We start from the raw sequence: 25,307 nt of genomic DNA, 5'->3' as shown, positions 1-25,307 counted from the left end.
TTCTAACATGCTAAATGTTATCGTCGTTTCGTATGTTGCCGTCTCGCTCGCACTTGCGTTTATGCTGGAAAGGGATTAAAGCTTTATGTCGGCGATAAAACGTTAGCATGCTAGCTATGCTGTTTTGGATATGAAAATAAGAGTACGTGTTTTTCTTAGACTACTTACCTCCCTATTACAATCTATTTTAATTGTATTGCTGACTCTAAAATCCGTAACACACTACCGCAGCGAACCTCAAGGTAGGTGCGCCGCAACATTTGAATCACTGTCGAGGGTGATTCAAATTTTAAACTTATCAAGGGACCGCGTGATAAATAGCACCTACAGAACATTTATTTAATTACAAACGTCATTCCTTGTGACTTCCCCTCTAAATACACTTAATTATTAAAAAAATAACGAATTTACAATAGTGTTTTACTCGCTACAGAATAAAACTATTTTATTTAAATAGTTCCGAAGAGAAATTTTGTCGGTAGCCTTTTGCCCGAAATATCTAAACAGAGTGTCTAAATATGTTTTGATGACACATTTTATTAAGAGGTATTTATGATTAGTGTCATGATCAATAGATTCCGACCTAAAAATGGTGTCCGATTTTTGGGATGAGTGCTCCATAATGAATTTAAATATATGTAGATAATAGTTTTGGGGCATCGACTTTCTTGAGATCCTATAAAATATGTTTTAATTATTATTTTTGTATGTTTTAAGCGGGGTAGCATGATAAAATAAGAAATTTTATATAAGCAATCATATTATATCGATATCAAAGTCAATAAATAATGTACAACTCAAAACAGATAGCTGAACTGACGTGACAATGACATTTTGTGCGCTAAACATGGCGGATTTTCGGCCTCATTAGACGGAGACGGAGACATTTACGTATATTCATGTTTCATTTTATGTACGCACTGAAATACTGTTATATTGTTTTCCTGCGAGTTACAGTACTGAGTAAGAACGAGATAGATATATGTTTATGTGTGTGCCTTCAAAATAGGTGCTATTTATATAAACAATTGTACGTATAGAACAATATGTCGTGTCCCGATATTGGTCTATGTAGCAACCCTACTTTACCAATATTAAGTGTATAACCTATGTTTATATACCTAAAGGTGCTTGAGAGGATTTTTTGGCGGGAACGCGAGGAGTGAAGTTGTGTGATTTGTTTTATTTTGTCTATTTAGTGTTTCTTCGGGTTTAAATGTATAAGAATGGTGGTTTATTAACTGTTTAATATCTGTGAAAGTGCACAAATGTGGGAAAATGAAACAAAGCCGCTGGACGTAACTTCTCGAGATCCTCCAAAAAGTCCCCTAAAAAAATCTTAGTAAATGACCACCATTTTACTGAGATTATATTTCATCCCATTTCATTTCATTTAATTTCATCCCAGTTGATTAATGTCTCAAATTAGTCGTCTTCATTTCATTTCACTCCATAATATCATTTTTCATAAAAATATGAATATAAATTAAAATAAGACATGACTTAAAGGTCTCAGTTACCAGGTCATAAAATCCCTTAAAAAAAAAGTAAAGGTGCTAGTCATCGGCGTCATTTTACATTTACTTCAATATATTTGTCGTCTACTCTATTCAAACTATTTCAAACAGTTTACTATAAAGGGTTAAAGTACTTTAAGGGTTCACAGTGACACTGCATATCTTAATGTAAGTTAACAATAATTTCTCTACAACACTGCTTTTTTTAATTGAGTACATAACCTACATCCATTATATACTAGTAAATTTTAAATCAGTACTTAGTACATACTTGTTATCATTTATCAACTTATAAAATTTCGATTTTGGGCATTTAAGTTCATCTTATGTTTTTTAATCTCTATTAATTTTAAAATGTAAGTTATTAAGATCTGGATTTAAATTCCTTTGATAAGTGATTAATTATTTAATTGCATTTTTGTCAAATGTATTTATTTTCGTTCCTGCCGTCTCCGCCATTTGTGGTTTGATCAAATTTGTTTTTTTTTTTAGAAAATGTCTACTGCACTGTTTGGCAATACGTCTGGTCTTGGGGGAAGTTCAGGAGGAAACAAACACATAGTAGAATTTCGTGCTGGTCGTATGACGTTGAAAGGTCGTATGGTACATCCAGACAAAAGGAAGGGGCTCTTGTATGTTTACCAAGGAGAAGATTCTCTCATGCACTTTTGTTGGAAAGACCGAACTACGGGGGAGGTTGAGGATGACTTGCTTATATTTCCTGATGATTGTGAATTTACGCGTGTGAATGAATGCACCACAGGCCGAGTTTATGTACTCAAGTTCAAGTTGTTTTCGAAGAAGTGCTTCTTCTGGATGCAGGTCTGAAAGTACACATATTATAACCTTAAAACTGTTTGTCATGAGATGACCGTAAATTTCTTAGTGAAAAATATAAATAAATTTGTTAAAAATTTTTGCTAATTTATTGTGTAAATTATTTAAAAACAGTAATCATGATGCAACATTTAAATTTGTTTACTAATTAATCATTGTAATCTACAATTATGCCAATGGTTTCTAAAAAAAAATATTGCCAGTTTGATTTCAGCTGTACTTTAGAATGGTAGATTTTTGGATTGCCAAGTCAAAATTGTATAGATTAAGAGACTAGATTTCTATATTGATTTCTCTTGATTAAAAGTCTGACATCTTGACTATTCAGTAGTATTGTAGCAATTTTACTATCATATAAAATATTCTCACTTAAAGAAGAATTGTTATTTTATAGAAAAAATATTTAATGATATGTATTTCTATTTTATTGAGATTTATAGCTTATTTAGTTTTCTAATCACACTTTTAAACTTTTTATCTTTACAAGAACCAAGAAATTTCTAGTTTTTTAACAAACATATTTTATATTTATATAAACGTTTTTTTATTACTTAAAAGAGGTTATTGCTTAGAGTGCACCACCCACTTGGTGCGCAGTAGTTACCAGAACATCTACAACATATATGCCTACACCCACCATGAGATATATTTTTACAGTAAAACAGTTGCCTCACCCTTCCAGACTGCTTAACTGCTTCATGGTAAAAATAGGCAAGATTGTGGCACCTAACAATGTAGACTGACAAGACGAACTATCAGGACCTCCAAATTACTTCCTACATGATAGTCTATTCGTAAAACTTATTGAACAATACTATGAAACTCTATGATAAAGAAATTAATGAAAGCCCTTTCAGGAGCCAAAGGCTGACAAGGATGAAGAATACTGTCGGCGCATTAATGAAGCATTAAACAATCCTCCTGCATCTGGTGGGCGTGGAGGAAGCAGTAGTGGTGGGCAAGATCGTGAAATACGTAATTTACTCAACAATATGTCTCAACAACAGCTAATGCAATTATTTGGAGGTGTTGGTCCAGTAGGAGGAATTACTTCTCTCTTAGGAACAATGGGGTAAATATTATGCTAATAATATTATAATAGTATAAGTAGCACAATAAGTATATCAATTTTAGCTCATACTCGCCACTAATGCAAATATAAAAAAAATTTTGCATATTTAACCTTACATTTGGCTGTGATGATCAATTTCAACCAGTTTTAAGAGTATGATCTCTAAAAGCATTTTCAACTGCTTCTTGAAAATTCAAAATGTATTAGAATTCATTTTTGTTCCTCAAATACATTCTATATTGATTTGCAAATGCATCATGAATCAGTTAAGTGTTTCTTGCACAAACTTTGTTTTCTCTTAAGTCTGCCTTAGTTAAGCTTTATGACAATAATTATGTCATAAAAATTTTAGATCAGCAGGTTAAGTATTGATGGAACCAATAACCTTAACCAATAAATCATCTTAAAAAAAACAAACAATGCATTTGTAATAAAACAGGCATACATTGATAATTTTTTATCAAAATGTAATCATAAAAATACATAAAAGTAAAACAATTACAAAAAAAAGATCTTTCTTTGACACTATTATCTTTCTCCTACTTTATAAATAAATGACAATAGTGAATAGGTAACATAAATAATTTGGGATATGGAATAATTTAATATAATATATGTGCAGTCTTGTTTTCTGAAGTGCTAGATATTAAATATCTCTTGCTTCGCTGTGTGGAGAAGATGATTTTCGGTAGGCAGCAGCTTGGCTTTGCTTCTGACATTGCTTGAGTCCGTGGGCGACGGTAACCACTTACTATCAGGTGGGCCGTATGCTTGTCTGCCTACAAGGGCAACAAAAAATAAATAAAAAACTGTATGTCATGAATGTTCAGTTTGGCTTATTAAAATTTGTTTGCTTACATATTTTTGTGTATTATAATAATTTACAATTAATTTTATCAGCAGTAGATAAACAGCTTATAATTGCCTAATTTTGATTAAAAAATTTATTATGAGTTTATAGAAGTATTGAATTGATTGCATTCAATTTAAAAAATCCTTTTACACCCCTGGTAATATCGAAATGAATATTAATTTAAGTCATCAGTAAATAATGCAACGGAGTTTAGTCTTTATGGAATTGTAATTAAAAGTCACATTTATGCATAAGCCAAAAATGAGGAATTACACTTACTTTTACTTAGCAGTTTCTATAAAGGGTGCTTTTTAATTGAATGGAAATTTTAATTGAGCTGTGGGAGGAGCCCATAGATGTCACAATGAGAATGCTACCAACTACCTTAAGACATGTGATTTAATTAGGAATTGACTAATTGACATGTGATTTAAGTTGGTATACTGACTGTCCCACTTTTGAAACTGGAGTCCAGAATATTTGCGAAAGAAAAAAAGAGAGTGGTGCGAGCTACCCATGTAGTCCCATAATAGCACCGATAATGAACCAAAGTAATTTTTTTGGTTTTGCTTCAGAAAATTTTATTCCTTGATTACGGAAGCCATTTATGAACTTTATTAAGTATAACTTTCATTACCAAAATTAGTATCTGCCTGCGAGATTAGAGCACCAACATAGGCTTATCATTCAATAGGGGTAAACAGGGCGTATTTTTTTTATTTTTTTTTATTGCCCTTGGTCATACGAGCATACGGCCCACCTGATGGTGAGTGGTTACCGTCGCCCATGGACTTCAGTAATGCTAGGGGCAGAGCCAAGCCGCTGCCTACAGAAGGTTGCTGCGTTGTTGCTGCGTTTTATAGTCTTAGGCCATGACGACGTTCATTACGATATTCAAGAACAATCTGGCCCAATGAAATTAAAGTACAGCTCAAAGATGGCTGCTGTCGTAGCTGTGTCCCGAAAGAAATGTGTCAGTCTGTGGACAGTTAAATAGAAAATGTAGAAATGTTATATGATTGGTAGTCTCAATAATAGTCAGATGTTAAGAAACATATTTCTGCCGTGAAGCAGTAATGCGTTTCGGTTTGAAGGGTGGGGCAGCCGTTGTGACTATACTGAGACCTTAGAACTATATCTCAAGGTGTGTGGCGCATTTACGTTGTAGATGTCTATGGGCTCCAGTAACCACTTAACACCAGGTGGGCTAGGAGCTCGTCCACACATCTAAGCAATAAAAAATAAAAAATAAAAAAAAAACATAGATCTTTAGTGTGGACCTGAATTAATGTGTTGAGAATGTGTGGGGTGAATCATATCATACAATGCAATATAATGTAAATGAAAAAATTTGCACATTGCATGCACACTTCAAACGAGACTTGCGGAGGAGGGTGGTACTCAGCGGTAGACAGCGACTTAACTCTATCTCTAGTATTGCTGACGTCCATGAGCGGCATTAAACGACACATCATCAGTGTATGCTCGTCTGCCTATAACAGCGAAGAAATTGGTACACATGTGAGACAATAAGTCCCCTATAAACAATCTCCTAATTACTAATCCATAAAAATACGATTTTTTATGGACGACAAAGCTGCTGGCCTCCCTCAACTTTTGCACAACGTCTGCCTACGTTTGCCGCTAGGGGCGCCAACTGCATACAAATTTGGGTTAACTTTACGCTATCGAGAACGTTAAAAAACTCGCACTAAGCACACTGGTGTCCTACATTTAAATCATAATCATTTTTTAAGATTTTATTATTTAATAATATGTTCTACTTATGTAAACAGGAATAACAGCAGTAGCAGAACATCTGGCAGCAGCGCGTCTCGCAGTGGCAGCACGCCACGCAGCAGCACAGAGACACGTACACCTGCTCGCGCTCGTGACCTGCCAGCTGCGACACCCGCTCCCACCGTTACCGCGCCCACACCTACTGCTGCAACCGCCACAACCACCGCCACAACGACTGCTACACCACCGAATACTGCCAACGCTCCTGCCCAGAATAGAAGTAAGAAAATTGACAAGTTCCAAAAACTGTACTTGTTAATTAATTTAGAATTTGAAAAACTTACAAGACTAATTATACTAATATTTTACTGGTGGTAGGACCTCTTGTGAGTCCGCACGAGTAGGTACCACCACCCCGCCTATTTCTGCCGTGAAGCAGCAATGCGTTTCGGTTTGAAGGGTGGGGTAGCCGTTGTAACTATACTGAGACTTTAGAACTTATATCTCAAGGTGTGTGGTGCATTTACGTTGTAGATGTCTATGGGCTCCAGTGACCACTTAACACCAGGTGGGCTGTGAGTTCGTCCACCCATCTAAGCTATAAATAAAAAATTGTTTCCAGGCGGACAAATATTCCTGTCGGATCTGCAGCGTTACTTTTCCGAGCTAGGCACAGCTCCGCCGGAAGGGAACGGTGCGTCAAGGACGGCCCCCGTAGCTGGTGCAGTCAATGTCGATCTGGGCAGCGTTCTGTCAGCTTCCGACGTAGTGTCTACTGCTTCGGCCCCGGAGAATGCCGTGCGACTGGCGCCACACCTGCCCGCCCAGGACGATGTAAGGACCACCCTGCTCTCCCCGCAGTTCGCTCAGGTGATCCCCTAATCTAGCGCGCTCCCTGCTGCTCTGAGTTCACGTGTGCGGCTTCAACTTTACTTTCTCCATTTTTTTTTCGCTTCGGCGTCCAACACGAGCATTACTTATGTTTCATTACATTTATGCATCCATATTGAATGTTACAATATTTAAAGCGCAAAGTATTGATTACGTCGCTAGACGTCATTAATTTTTTTTGACATTATGATCTTAATTACTTTTTAGGTGAATATATATTTTTGGCATATAAATATTATGACACAAATAACTAAATCGATCATTTAGATTTAAATATTTCTAATTACCCTAATAAAGTTGTCAGGGAAATAAAAACTGTAAAAGTTACTTGGAGCACTCCCAAGAGGAAACAAACAAATTAATTGAAAATGTGTTAGTTTGTATTTTCATTGTAATTGAAATTGAAAAACATAATCCTAAAAAAAACGCCAAATTTAAACTGAACAGATTATCTGAACATGTTGCTGAGGGCGGAACAAAATCGTAAAAAATTTACAAATATACTCCAAAATTTTCAACCTATGTGCAATGTGAAAGTGTACAAGTGAAATTAAGTTAAAACAAAAGTTTGTGTCAAATTGTCTAGTTTAAGCGCATATCAAGATGATTAAGATTTTTGTATATACATGAAAAGATAAAATTAATTTAGTGCATTAATAAACTTATAGGCCGCAAATCAGTTTTCTTCAGCGGTGGGTTCCGGACAGATGGGGCCAGTGATGTCACAATTCGGCTTACCGTCGGAAGTCTCATCTGCTGCAAATACGGGAAACATTGAAGCCGTCTTCAAGGCACTGGAAGACACGTCTTCTTCGTCAGGTACCACGACAAAAGAAGACGACAAAAAAAAGGATAAATCTAAAGACGATCAAAATAGTAAAAAAGATGATGATGCCGGAATGTCCCTTGATTAATTTAATGTATTAACCCTCTTCCCGATAACAATTTTTATATATTTTGTAAGCGTGAATGTTATGCTGGTTTTACACTATTGCTAAACAGCGGCAAGCACCTACAAGTATCAAAGTGAGAATTGGGCATTAAGTTTGTACGAAATTGTAAGACGAATTTTTTTATTAAATTGGTAGTCTCATTTCCGTTGTTTTGTTTTTTTTTTTTTCAATATAAAACGTTAAATCGATTTAATAATAGAAACGAGCGAAGAATGTTGCTAATTTAGTGCATTATGTTGTGATGAAAATTGTAAAATATAATGAGAATCTTAATTCTCTTGATCTGAGTTCCTTATGACACAAGTACTATAGTAGTCATCAATGTTCGGCTCAAATATTTTTTCTAAGCTTTGTACATACTTTTGGGACTTTCTGTGTATTATATGCGTGTAAATTCAGCACTAACAATTAGTCCCATCACGCGAATATCTTTTAACTTTGCTAAAATAAACGATATGTATGTACTTTCATAATAGTATTATTTGTTTGTTCCTGTTCACCAAGAATAACCGTTTTGGATAATATTAGTTTGGTATAAGTTTAGGGACCATTCATAAATTACTTATGACTCCTGGGTTGTTAAAACGATTCTTGCGTAAAGCTAGGGCAAACTTGCCCTACTACTACTTGTAACTACAATGAATTTTTTTTTCATATCTAATTAAAGTTATAATCATATTAATAATAATTACCTTTACAAAAACCATTTATGTCAAACTATAAATATTAGTGTACGTAATTATTTAATAATGCACATAGGTAACAATTTATTTAAAAAAATCTTGCGTAAGAACGTAGATTGGGAGTCTGAAATCGTATAGGTATGTGTTGTTACAGTGCACAGAAAATTAGTTCTTGTATTATTAATGAATGGCCCTTTAGTTATTATACAAAATAGTGTATTATGACAAACAAATTTCACTTTAATTATTTTAGAGATTTACTTTTATTGACAAAAATAATTAAATTTCGTTTAATATTCAAGCATTTTATTTCTTTTCAACTGTGAATAAATAATATATATTTTCTCACGTACAAAATTCGTTTTACTTTAATTGCAACAATGTTCTACTAACTTACGGAAATTTTCAATAACTCGTATTTATATCACAAGCGCCAAAAAGTAAAATACTTTTTGCAAATATTGATATTTTCAGTATAAAGAGAATATTGACGCCCTAAAAATCAAGTATTTTTAAGCCTAATCTATCTCAATCGTCTCACATTACTAAATAAATACCAACAAAATATTATTTCTGACAAATCAATATCAACCATAACAACAGCGCCCTCTAGCGGCAAACGTTTCAACTCCATACCAATTTTAGTTAACTTTTACGTTATCGAGAACATTAAAAAACACGCACTAAGCACACAGGTCTTCTGCCTTGCCACTCAAACGCGATTGATGCCCGCGTCATTACGGATCCTCCCGATCCATTAAGGGTGCTTTTAGGTACCTCAAGCACTGTCACCGTCCTCGCCGAACCCGTTGCTTGCAACGAAAGGCTCGACGAGTAAACAAACACTCAGTTTCTCGCCGGATCTTCTCAGTGGGTCGCGTTTCCGATCCGGTAGTAGATTCTGCGAAGCACTGCTCTTTGTCGAGTTCGACGTGTACGGTTACCGGGGTCCCTAAGCCTGCTCCTAGTGTTAGAGCTGAAGGCGTCTAATATAAGAGTTATTGGATCTGATGGATCCGTAAGGACGTGTATAGGGCGACGATGGTGACTGGCTCCTGCGTGATCAGGATTCGGGGAGTAGTCAGCGGCGGCAACGATAAGGCGATTATCATGACGCATAGTCTTATCGAAGTACCGTTCCAACCCTGACTTCATGTATTTCCGGATTGATTCAATACCCAGGTCGTCGTGTAGGTCGACGTTCCTCACGAACCACGAAGCCCCGACGGCTAACCTGCAAAAGCGGGATTGGAGGGTGTCTATATGTGTGCGGGCCGCATGAGCGAACACCACACTCGCGTAAGTCATGACGGGCCTTTTTTTTTTTCGACATGAGAAAATCGCCGGATCCCCATCCGCGCAGCGGGTGGGGTATGTGGGAGTTGAACCTCACTAAAAACTCCTGCCGCTCACAGCCGGCGCCCTACCCCGGACCGGGCCGGAGCCCTTATGCATGTTTTGTAAAGTGTCACCTTGTTCCGAAGGGACATTTTACTCCGCTTACAGATCATGAGCAATGTTTCGGGCGATGAGGGTTTCACCCCTACTAAATGTTTAATTAGAAAAAATTAAGTGGCCCTTTTCAAACATAAATAGTTACTTTGTCACTTTTGTCTACAAGCTACTTTTCTTATTTGTAGATCCCTTGGTAAGTAAAATCATGAAACAGCGAATGCAATGTCGCAATTACAAAAAGTATATTCGGCCTTGCCTGGATCATGTCATTTATCACGATAAAAAGTATTAACCCAAGTTATAAACTTATTTGGATGAAATTTCATCCAAATATGTTGTAACGTTTGTGTAGGTATGTATTTTAAGAACTATTCATATATTTTCGACCTGCCTACAATAACTTGAGTTTACAGATGATTTATCGTTCTACCCATTCTTACGTAGTGTGGATGGTTCCTGAACTGATTTTAGAACCGTCAGTATACAATATATACCAGATTAGATTATTTTCCTTAAGCTCTAAAAATCCTTGTCCGAGTCCCATTTTTGAAATATTTAATATTACAATTTTTCACAAACTATTCACATTGCGAAGACCCGCTTAAAGTCGCGGGAATCCGCTGAAGGTAAGTTGCGGCTATTATGACCGGCTATTAAGGCGAACTTTGGGGGCGGCTTATGTCAAGCAGATCAGTACGTGGGTTGAAACAAAAAAATACCCGTTTAAAAATTTTTTAGGATCCAATTTAACCCTAATTTTTTGTGACTAGTTTTAGCGTCTAGCTGTATTGATAAAAGTTGCAGTGTAGGGTTCAATAGTGCAATGGTTAACATTTTTCCCTAGGCTCTCGCTACAGCTATGAAACCCACTTTTAAATTTTTTTTGTACTGCTTTGCACGTATCTATGATATTGGTCATCATACAGTACTTGACTCTGAACAGGATCGCACGATTTTTTGAGGCCGAAACCAACGGTACAGCGCTAACCATCCGGGTGTATAGCTAACTTGTTGTGGAATTGACAATAGATTGATGTCTAATTAGTACGTGCAGTGGGATATATGGTTTAATATAGTAGTTATAAGAATAATGATGTAAATTAATGTTCTTTAAACGAGATTTGTTAATTAGGGGCTTGGCTAATGATCATCAGTGACAGTATTTCTTTTTTTTTTCAGTATGGCGATCGGCTTCCTGCTATGCTATGGTTGCCAGTGTCTAGTTCATATTAATTTTAATTTAATTAATTACTATGGAGGGTAGAGGTAGTTCTATCCTTCATGTCAATTACAGAAGTCTGATAGATATACGTATATACTTAGTCTGGCCATAAATACTGTTACAATTAAAAATAAACAAAATATTACATTTGAATTTGGAATCTGTCATTTTTATATGATTGCTCAGTGAATTGCTCATTGAGTTTTCTCATTTTGACGCCAATATTTTGCGATATTAAAATGGAGTGGGGTGATAAAGAGAACCGAATCGCTGTGATTGCATTACACAAAGTAGGTATGGAGCCAAATGCAATTTTTAAAACTCTCCATACGCTTGGTATTAATAAAAGATTTGTGTACCGGGCTATTAATAGGTGCAATGAGACCTCTTCTGTTTGTGACAGAAAAAGATCGGGCCGTCCACGTAGTGATCGTACGAAAAAGGTGGTCAAAGCAGTAAGGGAAAGAATTCGAAGAAATCCTGTCCGAAAGCAAAAGATTTTATCTCAGGAGATGAAGATAGCACCTAGAACCATGTCGCGTATTTTAAAAGATGACTTAGGACTTGCAGCCTTTAAGAGACGTACTGGTCATTTCTTAACTGATAATTTAAAAGAGCATAGGGTGGTAAAATCGAAACAACTACTGAAGCGGTACGCAAAGGGAGGTCATAGAAAAATTTTGTTTACGGATGAGAAAATTTTTACAATTGAGCAACATTTTAACGAACAAAATGACCGTATTTATGCTCAAAGCTCTAAGGAAGATTCCCAATTAGTCGACAGAGTGCAATGTGGGCACTATCCGACTTCAGTGATGGTTTGGTGGGGTATTAGCTATGAAGGAGTGACTGAGCCATGTTTTTGTGAAAGAGGTATCAAAACATCGGCACAAGTGTATCAAGATACCATTCTTGAGAAGGTAGTGAAGCCCCTTAACAACACCATGTTCAATAATCAAGAATGGTCCTTCCAGCAAGACTCGGCGCCAGATCATAAAGCTCGGTCTACGCAGTCTTGGTTGGAAACGAACGAACTTACCACTACACCAGACGGCCGTTAAATTTAGGTGTTAATGATCCCAAAAAGCGCGTTAATGCACTGTGCGCCCCGATCTACTGCAAAAGTAACTGGTGTACGACAGAAGGTACCTTATGGACCCTGTTCTGATCTCTGCCCAGCAGAATTAAAAGTGCCGAGGAGAAGAAGAATCACGACGGCTAATTGTTACCGTTAGCTGTTAAAAGCACGGAAATTGTTGTTGTTGAAATATTACAAAATGCTAGTTTCTGCATGTGCAAATACGAATGTATGTTTCCGTTTGATATTAGCGTGCCTGCTAGCTCTTTCATCCTGCTAGTAGTACGGCTCTATGTGCCTAATACCTTACTACAAAGATAGAGTTATCTTGTGAACTAGCATTTTAATTTATGACAATTCAATTTTTTTTTTTACTCCCCTGGAAGGCAGACGGCCCACCTGATGGGAAGTGGTTACCGTCTGCTATGGACTTCAGAAATGCCAGGGGCAGATACAAACTGCTGCCTACCGTTAAATACTCGAATTAGATGATCATATTCAAAGTCATTCATAAACATACATGTTAATAATATCTCCCGGCAGAGCCTTTAAGTTCGCCCATTCGTGTAGCTTAGGCGGGGAGGCATCCAGCAACACTTCCATCTTAAAAAATTAAAAAGTAGGTACTAACGTAGTCTCTATGGCTGTTTTGAGCAAATTTTAAAACTACGTTTTATCTTGGCTAAACTTGGCTATCTTAAATACTCGTGAATTCGTAACATTTCTAAAAACATTACGAGAAATAGATAAAAAAAAAATTGCAAGACTAAAGATGGTAACATCGATAATGACGATAATACCTACATCTTTCTTACAAGTGAAACGTTCTATTCAATGACTGTTTTTACGAAGTATGTGGCGTACTACAAATAGAAAAAGTGTTTAATTATATTCAAAACAACTTAAAATAGCTCTAACTACGTATAGTTTTAGGGTACACTTTAACGTAACAATTATTATTGTACACACAAACATCTGTCCAACTAGGTTGTTGTATATGTAATGCCCACTTTCAATTTGGTTCGTACGGGACGGAAGTCATATTCATTCTCGGTCCGCGTTCGGCACGGTGTACTCGTGTCTGTGTTCAATATTGTTTTTAAAAACATTTATGGGCAGATTTTTTGCTCGAAAGTCCACAAAAATCGCAAATGTAAAAAGTTGTAGAAGTGCTGTGTGCTGTTTAATCGTGCAAACAAACTATGAATTTGAGTTACGGAATGAGTACAGGTTTTGCAAGATGTATGAGTAACCAATGACCGCAGGGCATCCCTGCGCGGTGGCGGGGCGGGGAGAAGGGGGGTGATCGGATCGGTTCGCCGAATTCGCCGACAGCCGACAGCGTTGCACTGAGTTTTTGCCTCATCTTGCACCGTATTAAAAATGACTAGTGAGTAAATTCGTTAGTCCAGTGACTTATTTTCTTTACTTTCATTTAGGTCAAAATCTCTAACACATCGTTGTCGCAAAATTTGAGTTTACTCTGTATTTTCTCATTACACTATTAAATTTTCTTCCCGACCGCGAAAATTCAAGTCTGTTTTAACAGCTGTTTTAATTGGTATGCGAGTATAATGCGATTGCTTACTACAATATGTCAAATATTAAATCCTCTACTAGGTAATACGTATAATTTAAATATGTACCTAATGAAAGTATACAAAATATGACTTTATAATAACATTGATTGCACTTTGCTGCAAATTAAGTGGTATTTTTTTGGTGAGTTACGAGAAAATAATTAAGGTTTCTAGGTATAATGTTTTGCCCAGATTAATCTAAACAGTTTAATTCATCATTGATTGTTTACGTTTACACATTATGTTTTGATCGGGCGACTACCGGAAATTTCATGGATAGTTCATCCTTTTCTAACATTGGCTTTAGAGAGAGCTAAAAAAACTTGTCTGACAGGCACGGGTGGACATTAGATGCCCGGGCAAAATATTGTAACTTGTAAGTATGTAGTGCTATCAGAATGACCAAATGGGGGTATCTGATGTAGTAAAATTATTATGTAATATTATCGACATGTATTCAAATTTGTTGCGTTATGATTCACGTCAAAGACAGTATTCTGACGTTCTGGCTCCGCCAAAGACTGCTCAATACTTACACATTTTAATGTTAATTTACCATAAATATATAAATTACCATGGTACCATGCCATCCTTACCAAGTCCTCGAGTTCGACCACTCTTCTAAAATACCTAAACCTTTACTTACATTGAAAATAATTGAATTCAGAAATTATGTTAACAACATAAATCCATAAATGTATATTCTGCAAGGCTATTGAATTAGTCAGCTCTAAATTTAAAGTTGTCATGAATGATGATTTTAGTGAATAGTATTAGGTATTCACTGCCGCAACTCGCTAAGCAAAGATTGTATACGGGTGCGTGACGACCTCGAGTGTTGCGCCGTGCGCGGAGTCGATGTTGCGGTGTGCGGAGAGTGGGGCGCTGGGGAATCCTTCTGGCGCCAGACCGGCATCGTCGTCTGCCCACTCCCCGCCGCGCCGCGTCGCCCGGTACCTAAACCCGCACCGCCCGACTCGAAATAGAGGCACGCTGATTTACGTCTCAAACTTATGAGTAAATATGTTGCTTGCCTGCCTGCCTTGGCACGTCCGCCCGCCCCCGCTTCGTGCCTTCAATTATCTCCCATCAATATATCATTTTTGAAATTTTCGTTAATTCGTCATGATGAATATTGTTTTTGTAATCAAATCAAATCAAAAAAGTTTTATTCAACATAAATGAAAGTACATACTTGTTGAACGTCAAAAGAACTACCGCCAATTCACAAGAATTAGCCTCCGTCCTGAGAAGAATTGGCAAGAAACTCAGCGGGCATGAATAGAACGTTAGAAGTTAACTGCTTAGGCAGGTGATCCATGTAAACTCATGGTTCAGGTTGCTCGCTGTCTGACTTTGATATACCCAGGGGTACTAGTAAAAATAATTTCTTACAATTTAACCCGAAATGATTAATGCAACCTGGTAAAATGCTAGGTAGTGGCTAGGGTGGTAAACGAAGGCATATTTTCACGCCCCACGCCCACTAATTACATAAGTATTAATATCCTTATTTTGTTTTAGTTCAGTCGACAATGTTGAATGATCGTAAAAACATATTAGAATAACGATTGCCTACCCTAGCTTTAAAAGCGAAACCACGGCACTTCATGACGACGCTTAATCCGGCGATTCAATTCCTCAGTTCATGTTCTATTTATTAAGCAATAGGGATTTATTACGGTGGTGGCAGTGCGCTTTAAGCTATACACACAATACCTCGTGTAAATTAGGTAATCTGCGATGTACGCTGGTATTCTTGATATGAATATTTAACACAGACATAAAATTGAATTCGACCACCCGAAAAGCTAACGAATTTTAAAATTCGTCGAATATTATTAAAAAGTAATGTAATCAGTACCCACCGAGTTTCAGTGGGTCGCAATTTCGGACTAATGGTAGATTCTACGAAACACTGCTCTTCCTAGGGCTAGTGTTAACAAATTCTCTCAGGTTGAGCCCATGAGTTCACCTATCCGTACAGACGAAGCTGAAATAGCCCCTTAGTTAGGCTATCAGCGAATAGGTAGGGAAAAAATGTGTAATGAGCCCTTTGCTTAAATTGTGCTATGTAGACGACGGTAGAATAAGCCGTTGCTAAAAGCCACCGTATATGAAGGACACAAACCAGTCATTAGATGTCTACCTCACCTCTCCTCTGTAAGGATCTTATTGCACTCTGTTCATACATTTCTTGAGCATGCATCTTTGACGGATTTTCTCATTAATCATGATGCTTTTTTATATTATACATACATAATAAATAAGCATGTTCACGATTGACTTCCACGGTGAAGGAATAACACCGTGTAATAAAAATCAAACCCGCAAAATTATAATTTGCGTAATCACTGGTGGTAGGACCTCTTGGGAGTCCGCACGGGTAGGTACCACCACCCCGCCTATTTCCGCCGTGAAGCAGTAATGCGTTTCGGTTCGAAGGGTGGGGTAGCCGTTGTAACTATACTGAGATCTTAGAACTTATATCTCGAGGTGGGTGGCGCATTTACGTTGTAGATGTCTATGGGCTCCAGTAACCACTTAACACCAGGTGGCCTGTGAGCTCGTCCATCCATCAAAGCAATAAAAAAAAACGCAGGCTTATACAAAACCACGTTTCATACATTACTAATTTTTAATTAAAAAAGTTATTGTCTTGATTAATGAGACGCAACAATAGTTTTCCAGATTTTACGTAAAATAATGATAATATATTCTGTAGACTTGATTTTAATTACGCGACGATTTCAATAAATTTACTATGTACCTATGTACTTTTAATTATTTCAACAGTGAATCGTTTATTCCAAACCCATTTGCCCGATTTTTTATGATTAAATAATTCTTGTATGACCGAGTCTTGTAATCCGACCATGTAACAACACCATAGTTAAATTCTGCCTTCCTTACATCCTACGAATTCAACAAAATATTTTAAAATTGGATATTAATTATGTTACCGATTCTTTACCCATATCTGAAAGCCGCTCGTAATCAGATGACCTGTGTGTGTACTTGTCCGACTTGATGACAGTATAATTAAAAATTGAAAACTTCGGATGATGAATATTTCGTTGAAAACATTTTAATTATGCAACTGGGTTTCGTAAAGGTCAAAAGAAACACAATGCCGGGCTACTGAATTAGTATACCAATTTAATGTGAAGTGGCAAATACAAAAATATAATTTCCATTTAATGAACTTTTTGTTCAAAGAACGTTGTAAATTGATTATATATGATAAGTACCAACATTTCTTAGTAAATAATATGTAACTATTTATAAGTCTAAAGTTCAGGGCTTGATTAGTTCAGTAGAAACCGCTTAAAAACTGTACGTTGGGGATTACATTAGTGCTCATAGCCATGAAAATAACTCGAGTTTGAAATGGACGGAATCGACGGTGTTCTAGGAAGAATTGGAATCGTAAATGTGAAAATACACTGAATACTTATGTTGGACTTCCATTTGTCGATGCGGTCGACGGACGATGGCGCGTGCTGTTGGATATTCGCAGAATCGTACGCTTGCTAAACGCATAGCAAACTTGAAACAACTTCGGTTCAACGGTCAAACACGAAGGAAAATTCCAAGAAAATTTGTGCGTTTATTCTATTATTTTCTAATTACCTCTTTTTAGTACAGATAATGGGATCTCAACTAGAATAAATTGCCTGCTTGATTCCAGGATTGTGTTGCATCAGTGGTTTCTACTAGGAAAAACAATTATTCTTTTCTGTATTTCAATACGGTAAATATGTCCATAAGTAACATATCAAAGTATCAAGAAATATTATTAATTTTTTCTCTACTTTTGGATCAATCTGAAATTTTGCAGGCTAACTGGATGAATGATTAAGCAATGGTAATCAGTAAGTAATGTGTGATACACTCAGTCATCCTCCAAATCATCTCCAAATCCTAGCCAATCAGATTATTTATAAATACCCGCACTGTTCGATTAATTAAAAGTAATTTATTAATTAATCAATTAATTATTTATTAATAGCATACAAACAATATAATAATAATAATAATAATAATAAGCCCTTTATTTCTTGCTTTACAAAGTTTAAAAAAAAAAAAGATATAATAAATATAAATGTATGTAGTATTTAGAATGTAAAAGAGTTTTGTAATAAATCAGTAAAATTTAGTTAGCAAGAACCCCGGATCGGGTAAAGGCCTCCTCCAAAGATGCCCAAGCGTCTCTATCCTGTGCTACGTCTATCCAGTTTGGGCCAGCTGTTCGTCTAAGATCGTCTTCCCATCTGGTTAGTGGTCTCCCTCGACTTCTCTTGCCCGTTGGGCCGCTCCAAGATGTAACTTTCGCAGTCCATCTCTGGTCTGTATATCTCGCGACATGGCCAGCCCATTTCCATTTTAGTTTTAGCGCATAAGTCAGGGCGTCGGTCGCGTTAGTGGTTCTTCTTATCTTAGTATGCCTTACCTTATCCATCTTCCTTATTTTGAGCATACTCCTCTCCATCCCCCTTTGACAGGTCCTGATTTTATTTGTGGCTTTAGAGGAGAACTTCCACGTCTGGCACCCATACGTCAGGCATGGTAATAGACTTGAGTTCATAACTTTTGTTTTGATATCTGTGGGCATATTACTTTTGAAAATTTCCTTTAGGTTCCAAAATTTATTCCATGTCGATTGAACCCTTCTTTCCATTTCTAGTATGTCGCTGTTTTTGGCAAAACTTAGCAGTTTTCCCAAGTATATGTATTTCTCTACATATTCTAGTGGCTCTCCATTGATTTTTATAGGATTTTTCCATCTGTTGTTGGTCATTATCTTGGTTTTAGTAAGGTTCATCTCGAGCCCCACCTTGATACTGGCTTGGTGTAGAGTCTCTATCATGTATTGCATCTGGCCGGCCGTCTCTGACAGAAGTGCTAGGTCGTCTGCGAACCTAAGATGACTTAAATATTCTCCTTTTATACAAAGTCCTATTTTGTGAAAGTCCAGCTTGCCAATGATGTTTTCCAGGATTGATATAAATAGTATTGGGGAAAGGGGGTCCCCCTGTCTTACTCCTCTTTGAATGGGAAACCGTGGGCCAATGGACTCGAGTTTGATCCTTCCTTTATTGTTATTGTATATATTTTGGATAGTCTTTATATATACTTCTTCAACTCCTTGCTCTGCCAAACTTTCCCATATGCTGTTGTGCGAAACGGTGTCGAAAGCTTTTTGGTAGTCAATAAAAGTTATATATAGAGTTCTCTGGTGTTCTTGATATTTTTCTATTATTAACTCTATTGTATGGATGTGGTCAATTGTTGAAAAGCCTTTTCTAAAACCCGCTTGTTCTACTGGTTGTTTTGTTTCTAGTGTTTTACTTATTCGAGTTTTAATAACTGTAGAGAACAATTTGTATAGGCTAGGAAGTAGGCTGATTGGTCTATAGTTGCCAATATTTTTAGGGTCTCCTTTTTTATATAACAATATGATGTTTGCTTCCGACCACTGAGTGGGAGTTACAGAGTGTTGTAGTATCGAGTTAAAGAGTTTCGCTAACGGTGCAGCCAGAATTAATTGAGCAGCTTTCAGTGCTTCGTTTGTAATTTTGTCGGAGCCTGGGCTTTTTTCAAGTTTCAGTTTTTTTATTGTTTCTATGATTTCGTTTTCATTTATCTCTGTATATTTTTTAGATTGGTCTACTTTGCTGTTATTTGGCGTTGTTATATTGTTATTGTTGCTACTGTATAGATTTCTATAAAACTCTGTAGCAGTATTGACAATATCTTTTCGTTTGTATATTTCTTTGTCCACATTTTTCAATCCTTTTATCCAGCACTTATTTGTTCGAAGCTCCTTAAATGGTTTCTTCGTGCTACCGCAAAGCTGTAGGTGTCTCAGTATAGTGTCTTGTTTGTATTTTAAATAATCTTTTTTTATATATTTGTTGACTATTTTGTATAAGGCAGAGAGTTCGTTTCTCATGGAACGAGTTTTATTTTTGGTTGACTGTAGTACTTTTCTTCTTTGTAGCAATCTTTCAGTTCTTTCTTGTAGTATTTTATATTTATAATTTCTCTTGTTTATTTTTGAAATTTTTAGGCTTTCAGAAATAGCATTGCTAATTTTATCATAACAAGTATTTATCGTTTCGTTTGTTTGGTAGATAGCTGCCTCAGATAGTTTTAGTTTAAGGTTGTCCTTATATTTTTCTATTTCCTTTAGGCTTCTAAGTTGGTATTCTTGTTTATTTGTAAATCGGGCTCTGCTTAGTTTATGTTTAGAGAGCTTTACTGATCCTCTTATTGCACGATGATCAGATGGGTAGTTCAGGTTCAGAACTTCGAGGTTCTCAAATAATTTTGGTTGGTTTGTGAGAATGTAGTCAATCTCGTTTTTGTGAAGCCCATTCGGCGAAATCCAAGTCCATTTTCGGTTTGGGTGTTTCTTAAAACAGGTATTTATTATTGTCAACTTGTGTTCGAGCGCAAAGTTCACAAGTTTCTGGCCTCTGCTATTTCTTGTGCCGTGTCCATGTTTTTTCACGACTAAATCTTCGTTTTCTTTAGGGGCTCCTACCTTAGCGTTGAAATCGCCCATAAGTATGATATGTGTGTGTGTAGTTGTTAGTGCTTTCTCAATTGACTCATATAATTCTTCAATTTCAGTTTCTTTTGCTTCTATATACAACAATATATTATGTTTTTATTTTATTATTTTATTGCCAAGTAGGCAGACGAGCGTACGGCCCGGCGCAAAACACTCATGCATTCAGCAAGTGCACAGCCTCACGGAGCACATCTTAGTAGGGCTAAACAAACGCAGACCCATCCCCACCGGAGCCCTCTTCTTCGATATGGCGAAGGCATTCGACAAAGCTTGTCACAACGATTTAATTATAAACTGGGATACACCATGGGATTGCCAGATAGTCTCGTGCTCAACATACGACTTCAACTTCAATATACAACTTCTTGACAAACCGTTCGCTTCGTAATTAAATCTGTATAATACACAAAAAAACGAGTCATTCGAGCGATTACACGGTTCGGCTATAAATATAAAGCAGCAAAATAAGCTATATCGCCAGTAACGTTTTTATTATTTACTGACATTGATGTTAGACAACCCACCGGTAGTTGATCATAACGACCTCATGTCTTAAGGTGGGATACGGAATTCATGTTGTGGAGTCCATCTCAGGTCCATCCAGGCTCAGGTAATCGCTTTACATCAGATCAGCCGTGAATTCATCCACCCATTAACAGGAATCTATAATAAATATAACTGTAAAACGCGCATCTTTTGTTTATATCTTTGTTACTGTCAATAAATATCGGTGGTATCACTACGGCTTCAAGAGCGGCACGGACGTACTATATTGAAACTACTGAGACGTGTGGGTGGGGAATGCACCTCGGAAGTGGGAACACCTCTGAATATCTGGCTTAAATCCAAAAACGTTCCCAACATAATAATCTAACTACACTTCAGCCCACCGCTTTTGACGATTTCGCGATTATAGGGATTTGCCAAAGTTATTTTTGTCGTTAAATGAATACATATTTATATTTTAAGATTACAAAGTTACATTGGTAATGTTTTTAAAACAAAATCATGAATCTTAAATTTTCATACCAACCATTAAATTGTTTTTTTTTGAAATGAAGAAAAAAGACACTATTTATGTAAATGTTAAGCTAAACTTAATTTACAGGCGTCATGGAGGAAAGACTGGCAAACGTTGAATAGTTGTTTATTTGGTCAAGTGTTACTCCGGCCTCGTCTGTCTGACTCATGAATATTATTGTCACAATCATACTTACATATAGCGTATTTTGACCGTTGATACGTTAACGCCGGAATTCGCAGAGAATGACGCCATATTAACAGAGCCCGAGTTGATGTGGCAATCACATTAAATCTAAATTATTTATCACAGAATGTCATCCAGAACAAATAAAACGTATTATATTATAGAAATATCTTTATTAGAACTGGAACAAAAATAAACACATATGAATACTTTGAATAAAATGAATGAAATGATGGTATTTTCTACGCGTCATCGTTTTCGTTTCATCAATTCAATGTCAGATGAATATTTTTGGCATAAATCGTTGCACGTTCGCCGGTTAGCTGTTTCGCGTGCCATATGATATTATGTTTTTGGCAAATGTGAGTTTATTATACTTCTTACACTTCTGAAATATTCAAAGGTCATATTGTGTGCTAAAAAATACTAGTTGATTATTTGGTCCTCAGAGAAAATTATAATTCAGGCATCTAATATCTAATTTGATATCGTTTATTATTGAATAGTTTACATCAACAAATAAATCTAATCTTTTAATTAATGAGAATATTTTGATAATAGTACTTCAAAATTAACTTCACAACTTTCAAAGTCGTATTACAGTGAAGTTTCCCTTCGCAAAAAAGGCAATTATATCTCTCGCATTTCTGTCATCGATATATTTATTTGGAAATAGGATCATACCCAAAAAAAAGCACACTACTGCATCACGTGTTGCTTACGTAAGCTAAATTATTACATCTGATCCTTCTCAATATTACCAATAGAAGCATATACTTTTGATTTCACATTGGAACTGTCTGTATTGTAATAAAAAATATTGGGAACTTTATCGTGGTAAGAACCCATTAAATAATACTGTTCACAATGTAGGTCTTTGGTTGTTAAAACGGTTTGCGAAGTGTGTCTTGCGTTGTTTTCATAAATAATCTCGAATAATCCCTTAACAAGCTGGAATTTTTTCTCCAGTGTTTTGATATCTTTATTCGAAGTTGACAAGAGACATATTGTTATTGATTCACTGAATATCAAAAGCTTGTGGTAAACTATACCATGAAACGACCACTAAACAGTTATTATAACTTTTATGGTCATTTGGTATATGGATGGGCTTGCTTTTTCGATTTTGTTCCGGTATTTGAATTGGGTTTAATCGTTGCCTGCACTAGTGTAGAGAATCCACTCTTCACACATTACAATTTTCTTCGAAAAGCACTCATTACTAAATTGGGACCCATCTATAACAACACCAGGGGTATTTTCGTTTCTATTTTTTGCCTATTAGGTACCAAACATTGTCTTCGCACTATGTCAGGTGTAGCTGAAACCTTTGGTGAATACACTTAATATTACGAGCAAGTCTTCTAAAACAACTGAAGATATGTGATAGGTACTTGATTAGCTATTTACGGCTATGATTTAAGAATGCTTTTGCCGTTTTGGCTCATGCTCATTTCATTGCTTTTATAAATATTTTCCAGTATCAAGATTGAAATTGATTTTTAATTTTTAAAATTGAATTAATATGAACAGAACATTTACACAATCACAATTTATTGAATCATATCAACTGTGTTATGTATTGATTTCACGTTGAATTGTCCCTTGAATACAAAAATTGCTAGAACCATATTCGGGCCTAGTTGTTTGTTTGTTAGAAATTGAGCTTATGGAATCGCAGAACACCATCCCTTCGTGGGGATAGTGGGATACCGCAGAATTTAGTTTAATCTAAGCATTAAGTACATTTCGCTATTTCATAGTTCCCCACAATGCTAGACTGACGGTCGTCTGTGAAGCGAACAGAATATTACGCCGCCAGCGTAGGCCTAGTCCGACGGCGCGGCGGGATTTGCAAACTCCGCCCGAATGGCGCCGCATACATCTCCGAGTCAGAACTCGAATAACCCCGCTATGCAAAAACCAGCGTAAAACGGGTACTAAAGGTAATGGAAATGTGAAACCTATAAGAACGGATTAGTATTTAAATAAACGCAATAAAATTATAAATAGCAACTTTTAAAGTTATTTTCTGTCTGTCTCTTTCTACGCGTATGTGTCCAAGACTGTTGAACAAGGCTTTGTTCGGCTTATTAAAGTCTGATGTTGCAAGAAAAAGCTATCGTCGTTTAAATAATTTTGTAATTCACTTTTATACTTTACATACATAATAGAATTTACATAGCGAATAATAATATGAATATACGAAAGTATCAAGGTCTGTCAATTATATTTTAACGCTCTTAAGCACTGAACCGATTTTGACGAAATTCGGTATTGGAACATTAAGAAAGAAAATAAGGCATTTTCATCCCACTGCTGAGCACAGTTATCGGACCTCGCGATATAAAGTAGACCACGCAGACGAACTTGCAAGTGGAAAGTTATCTTTACCAGAAATATTTACATATTATGGAAGTTAAATACCACATCGAATGCATAGTCTTTCATAAAGCACAGCTAGTAAGTTCATAAGTTGTTGCCAGCAGGACAGGTTTCACGTTTTCCCGCCTACGCGACTTTGTGGCGCCGCGCCTGTTTGGTCTCAAAACACTGTTTAACAGCTTTAGGTACATTATGCCAAAAGAATCCCGAACGATGAGTAAATTAATTATTAATTCTATCTTGACTTGTTAAAATCACATAGATACCGAAAATAGTGACGAATTTATATTATTAATTTACTTGTTTCATTATAGTGTATTTTTTAGTTGGTTACAGGTTACGGTAGGCAGCGGCTTGGCTCTGCCCCTGGCATTGCTGAAGTCCATGGGCGACGGCACTCACCATCGGGTGGGCTGTATGCTCGTCTGCCTACAAGGGCAATAAAAAAAAAGAAAAGGGAAACTTGTAAAATATTTGTTCAGTGTCATTGTTATATTAACTTTATTATGTATGATTCATGCAGCATTATGTTATTTATGAGTTATATGTAATTTGGTTTTAATACGTCGAATTCCGATCGTGTTGTAGACCACAAAGAAACGGACAATCCCCATACCGCGTTACTCAAGGTCGCGAAGTGACGTCGACACTCACCAGCGGCAACAGGCGGCACCTTCTCAGAGTATAGAACGCAACAAGTGCCCCGCGCGTGCCACCCGCGCTCTTCGACGTTCACGAAACAGAAGTTCTGACAATATCGCACCTCTAGAATTGAAGTGACCTATCTAAAAATAAAATAAAAATGATTTTTATACTTTGACCGACTTATAAACGTGTATTCTATCAGTTTATGAAATGAAATACTGTCTTTTAGACTAGAAAAGGACAAAGCACTCTTCTTTCCGTCTCTTTTAAATAAAGCGCGTACCTTAAAGCATTAAAAACAAAATAATACAATTCATCAATTAAGTACATTTTTGGCGTTTACTAAAAAAACCAATTTTGGATTAAGCCACTTCAATCCTAAAGGTGCGTTATGGCTGAACATACTTATAATAATAAGCCTTTATTGCTGTTTTACTTACTAATTACTAACTTAATAAATTACTTAATAATAAATTAAATTTAAATTCAACTTGTAATCAAGTATTCCGTTCGGCGTTCGGTGTGATTTTCCAAACAGCCTGTCACTCGACAAAGGCCTCCTCTAAAGATTGCCAATATTCTCTATTTTTGGCCATTCGACTCCAACGC

The 25,307-nt window shown here is 36.4% G+C and overlaps 2 protein-coding genes and 1 long non-coding RNA gene across 6 annotated transcripts in view; all 3 read left to right on the top strand.

The window, feature by feature from the left end:
• Positions 1–1,137: 1,137 nt before the first annotated feature.
• On the top strand, positions 1,138–8,903 carry Rpn13 (regulatory particle non-ATPase 13). Of its 4 annotated transcripts, none has more exons than XM_028184994.2 (6): positions 1,138–1,685; positions 2,010–2,339; positions 3,212–3,426; positions 6,076–6,299; positions 6,642–6,853; positions 7,579–8,903. In XM_028184994.2, the coding sequence occupies exons 2-6, from the start codon at positions 2,013–2,015 to the stop codon at positions 7,822–7,824; spliced, it is 1,224 nt and encodes a 407-aa protein (XP_028040795.2). In that variant the 5' UTR covers positions 1,138–1,685; positions 2,010–2,012; the 3' UTR covers positions 7,825–8,903. The 4 variants fall into 4 exon arrangements, with proteins under 4 accessions (XP_028040795.2, XP_028040794.2, XP_089583879.1 ...); XM_028184993.2 differs by having other exon boundaries at positions 6,642–6,889; XM_089727753.1 differs by lacking the exon at positions 1,138–1,685 and adding an exon at positions 1,688–1,873.
• Positions 8,904–13,325: 4,422 nt separating this feature from the next.
• The window catches only part of shn (zinc finger protein schnurri), a 34,883-nt gene continuing 22,901 nt past the window's right edge, over positions 13,326–25,307 (top strand). Inside the window, exon 1 of the mRNA XM_089727750.1 lies at positions 13,326–13,691. Within this exon, the coding sequence (XP_089583876.1) occupies positions 13,685–13,691 (7 nt within the window). The 5' untranslated portion in view covers positions 13,326–13,684. The remainder of the gene's footprint in view (positions 13,692–25,307) is intronic.
• On the top strand, positions 22,785–25,172 carry LOC149502983 (uncharacterized). The gene is made up of 2 exons (XR_016323157.1): positions 22,785–23,614; positions 24,642–25,172. It is a non-coding gene; the product is annotated as an uncharacterized LOC149502983 (long non-coding RNA).

Source organism: Bombyx mandarina, chromosome 05 (genome assembly GCF_030267445.1).
Source record: "Bombyx mandarina strain Sakado chromosome 05, ASM3026744v2".
NCBI lineage: Eukaryota > Metazoa > Arthropoda > Insecta > Lepidoptera > Bombycidae > Bombyx > Bombyx mandarina.
The sequence above is the reverse complement of the archived record's forward strand: the minus strand, read 5'-3'. Positions and strand labels throughout refer to the sequence as shown.

Excerpts from the sequence above, each read along its gene's own strand:
- Rpn13 (XM_028184993.2), top strand. The coding sequence starts at position 2,013 with ATGTCTACTGCACTGTTTGGCAATACGTCTGGTCTTGGGGGAAGTTCA. Across the intron at positions 2,340-3,211 it reads AGTGCTTCTTCTGGATGCAG|GAGCCAAAGGCTGACAAGGA; the intron begins GTCTGAAAGTAC and ends AAGCCCTTTCAG. Across the intron at positions 6,300-6,641 it reads CGCTCCTGCCCAGAATAGAA|GCGGACAAATATTCCTGTCG; the intron begins GTAAGAAAATTG and ends AATTGTTTCCAG.